General features: G+C 43.0%; 1 protein-coding gene across 1 annotated transcript in view; it reads right to left on the bottom strand.

The window, feature by feature from the left end:
- The window catches only part of LOC107584614 (importin-9-like), a 35,947-nt gene extending 32,574 nt beyond the window's left edge, over positions 1 to 3,373 (bottom strand). Inside the window, exons 1-2 of the mRNA XM_016271326.1 lie at positions 3,206 to 3,373; positions 2,810 to 2,853 (exon numbers count right to left, since the gene is read on the bottom strand). Coding sequence (XP_016126812.1) covers positions 2,810 to 2,853; positions 3,206 to 3,373 — 212 coding nt within the window. The remainder of the gene's footprint in view (positions 1 to 2,809; positions 2,854 to 3,205) is intronic.
- Positions 3,374 to 3,736: the final 363 nt, after the last annotated feature.

Below are 3,736 nucleotides of genomic sequence, written 5' to 3'. Positions count from 1 at the left end.
CCCCCCCCCCCCCCCCCCCCTCTTTTTCAGAAAGGCTTAATCTCCATATTAGAAAAAAACAGCATGTTCAGTGGTTGACCCAAAAAGTTTTGATGTTGGAACACCATCAACCAAAACACAACATGCTGTTGATGAACGATTGTACTTTATTAGTATTGTTTTATCAGAGAAGATTTGAAGTTTCAAAAGAATTATCTTTTATCTGTGGCCTATTAAAGAGATCTCCAAAGTTTGGGTAATTTTCAGGACATTTCATGGTTCAGCAAAAATCTCAATCTCTGAACATTTGCAAAAACAGCCACGATTCCAGAAAATTGCTTGAAACTCATGAATCTCATAATTGAGCATACAGAGAGCCCTTCAAGTTGCTCAGTCTCCCTCTGGAAGGGAAAGCTTTTGGGTGTTGAAGACCCGGGGAGGGAAGCACTACCAAAGGTTCCAGTCAGTCATTGGTGGAGAGTCTGCGCGGAGGCTTTAGAGAGGGTTTCTCCGGGTGAGGGCATGTGTGCTTGAAGAGCTATGAAATGAATTTCATTTCCTTTTTCTATGCCTTTCCCTCATTTGCCCACAGTCTCTGAGTGAAGCTCGCAGGCTCAAGATATGTGTCCCACTATTACAGGACTAATCCATCCATGACAGCTTTCAATTTCCTTTGGCAAATTTTTGCACCTCCTCAAACGAAGGTGCAGTCCTGTCTGGATTAGATATCTCTTTGAGTTCTTACACAATTCCAGGGACCCCACCCCATAAAAACTTCACCATGGACATTTAAACTGAGGGTCACATTCCCCCTCTGATTTCTGAGCCAAGTGGATTTTGAATGCAATTTGCAAAGGAAATTATTTCTTTGAAAACTGCAGTGCATGATTATATTAGGTAAAAGGTGTTTGTGTGATTTTTGCCACTAAATTTGGTCAGTCCAATCGAGGTAAAATCGCGGTAATTTAAAAGTGAAAATTATGCCAATTATGCCAGTTTTCCATTATTTAAAATGTTTAGTTTTAAAAACCTAAATTTTAACTCACCTTGACTTGATACAGTTACAGTGTACATATTATATATAATGCCCTTGATGGCATATTTTCCCGGAGAAAAAAAAAGTCAAATGGAGCTAGAATCATGATCAAAGTGCTCTTAATCATTTTAGTTTGGCTAATGGAGTGATGGTCTGATAATCCAGTCTATCAGAACAAATCATCAAATAGCGAATTGGGAATCAAATCAAATTCTTTTACTGGCCAGAAACAGCAATGCCCATCTGTATGCCAGCTAAGCAAATCTGAAGTCATGCAAGATCACAACGTCTGCAAAAACACGAATGCCTTGAAAAACCTTTTGACACAGACATGTTGATGCAATTTCGTGCTCTGCACCTACAGTATACATCAGTATATAAAACATCAGTATGTATAAAACTTTGTGTACCTGAATATTGACATTACCCATCAAAAGACACAACAGCTGGTGACACATAGCTATTATTACATAGCAATCACAGAGACACTTTAATAACTGGCAAGATAAGCTGTCATTGCATGGCAGCAAATCTTCTCCAGTAAACCTACATTGAAGCAAAGCAAACAGCGAACCATTGTGCATTCCTAGACTTGCACTGATGCATGTAAATTATTGATCATCCAGACTTCAGAGGGGTTTGGGGTGAAGATGAGAAGAGGTAATAGATTTGGACCATTCTATGCACACACACAGAGAGAGAGAGAGAGAGAGAGAGAGAGAGAGATAGAGAGATTTACATCTTACATGTTTGTTATGTTGCTTTACATGTCTTTACTGCAAGGGAATATGCCATTAGCCCTTGAAGGAGTCTTTTTTCATCCTTATGGAAAGCAGAAATGTCAAAATAATGTTGAAAACCTTATTAGCAATGTGTTTGTCTTTTTGGAAGTGCTATCTGCTAACATGCTGACACTGATATACACAAATATAGTTAAAAGCACAATTAACATTAAAGCACAAAAAGGATTAAATGCAATGTATACTGTTTATATATATGCACACACACACTTAAAAATGAATAAATAATCAAATAAACAACTAACTATTGTCACGGTCACACCAGGCTATTCCACCACTCAGTGCACTCAATCTCCAGAATACTGATCACTCACACCTGTTCCTCATCATCCCATCTCCAGAAACAGCACTATAATAGCGCACACTCCTCGTTGCTGTTTTGTCTGGTCTCCCTTGTATCTCTCAGCTTATGACGAAACAATTGGGCTTGAGCATTTCATCCAACTCTCCATTCATGTCTCTAATTGTGTCATGGAAAATCAGTGCCAAAATCCCGCCTACTATCCCCACCAGCCAGAGTATCCCAGCTCTCCAGAACCACCCCACAATCCCATGCAGATTGATCACGTCTGTCTTCGGCCAAGCAACAATGTCGGCTGATCTAGGGGCTATGTCTATGGTCATTCAAACATGTCCCATCCATCCTCCCAGACCCATGGTGAATGTTGTTTCATCCTCTTCTGTAAATACTCATCCGCTCACCACTATGGTGCAGCTTACTACTCTTCACCACTCTGCCTTCTCCCAGAAGCTATCCTCGGCAAAGCAAAATTATGACATTGACAAAAGAGAGCTCTTGGTAATCAAACTAGCTCTAGAGGAATGGAGACACTGGTTGGAATGGTCCCATCATCTGTTTGTGGTTCTCACCGATCATCGCAACTTGGAATCTCTCCGGGAAGCTAAAAGACTCTAAGCCCAGACAGGCCAGGTGGGCCCTCTTCTTCACATGCTTTAATTCCTCCATCTCTTACCATCCAGGGATCAAGAATACCAAGGCGGATGCTCTTTCTCATCTCCACGCTCCAGAGGAAGTTCCTGAGAAACCTGAGTCCATTCTCACTCCAGAATTGATAGTCAGCCCAATTCAATGGTCTCTGGACAAGGAAATAGCATCCGCCAGTTATCTCCGATCCTCCTCTACCGGGGTGTCTCCTAAATCGCAACTATATACCTAAAACTCAACGTGTGCCTCTGATTCACTCTGTGCACACTTCCCTGGGCACTGGCCAGCTTGGGACCAATCAAACCCTCTCGCTGTTTCTAGATCGCTTCTGGTGGCCCGGAATGGCTTAATACATCCCTTTTCTCCCTCCTAGGTGTGACTGTAAGCCTTTCATGAGGATACCATCCGCAAAGCAAAAGGAAAATCCAGGAGATAGACCGTTACCTCCATACCTTCTGCCACAGCCACCAGAACTCCTGGAACTGTTACCTTGCCTGGACCGAGTACGCACAGAATTCCCTCCGCCAGTCTTCCACGGATTTGACACCATTCCATTGCATACTCTGCTACCAACCACCACTGTTCCCCTGGTCTGAGGGAACCTTCCGACATACCATCGATCACTCACTGGTTCCAGGAGAGCAAGAGGGTCTGGGACTCAGCACATCAATACCTTCAATGGGCTGTTCATCGCCACCAACTACATGCCAGTGCTCGGAGAGCCTCCATTCCTGTCTTTCAACCTGGACAAAAGGTTTGGCTCTCCACTCGGGACATCCGGTTACGATTTCCCTGTAAGAAGGGAAGTCCCAGGTTCATTGGTCCCTTCCCGGTAATTCACCGTCACAAATTAATTAAAACTCCCTGCACAGTATAAGATCCACCACACATTTCATGTTTCCCTTCTCAAACCTTATCATTCACCTGTCTCGCCTCTCTCCAAAGAGCCTGGTCGCATTGATCCCCCTCTTCCGA

The sequence above is a fragment of the Sinocyclocheilus grahami genome, unplaced genomic scaffold (genome assembly GCF_001515645.1).
Source record: "Sinocyclocheilus grahami isolate Dianchi unplaced genomic scaffold, SAMN03320097.WGS_v1.1 scaffold61.1, whole genome shotgun sequence".
NCBI lineage: Eukaryota > Metazoa > Chordata > Actinopteri > Cypriniformes > Cyprinidae > Sinocyclocheilus > Sinocyclocheilus grahami.
Note: the sequence above shows the minus strand (reverse complement) of the source record. Positions and strands in the feature narration are given on the sequence as shown.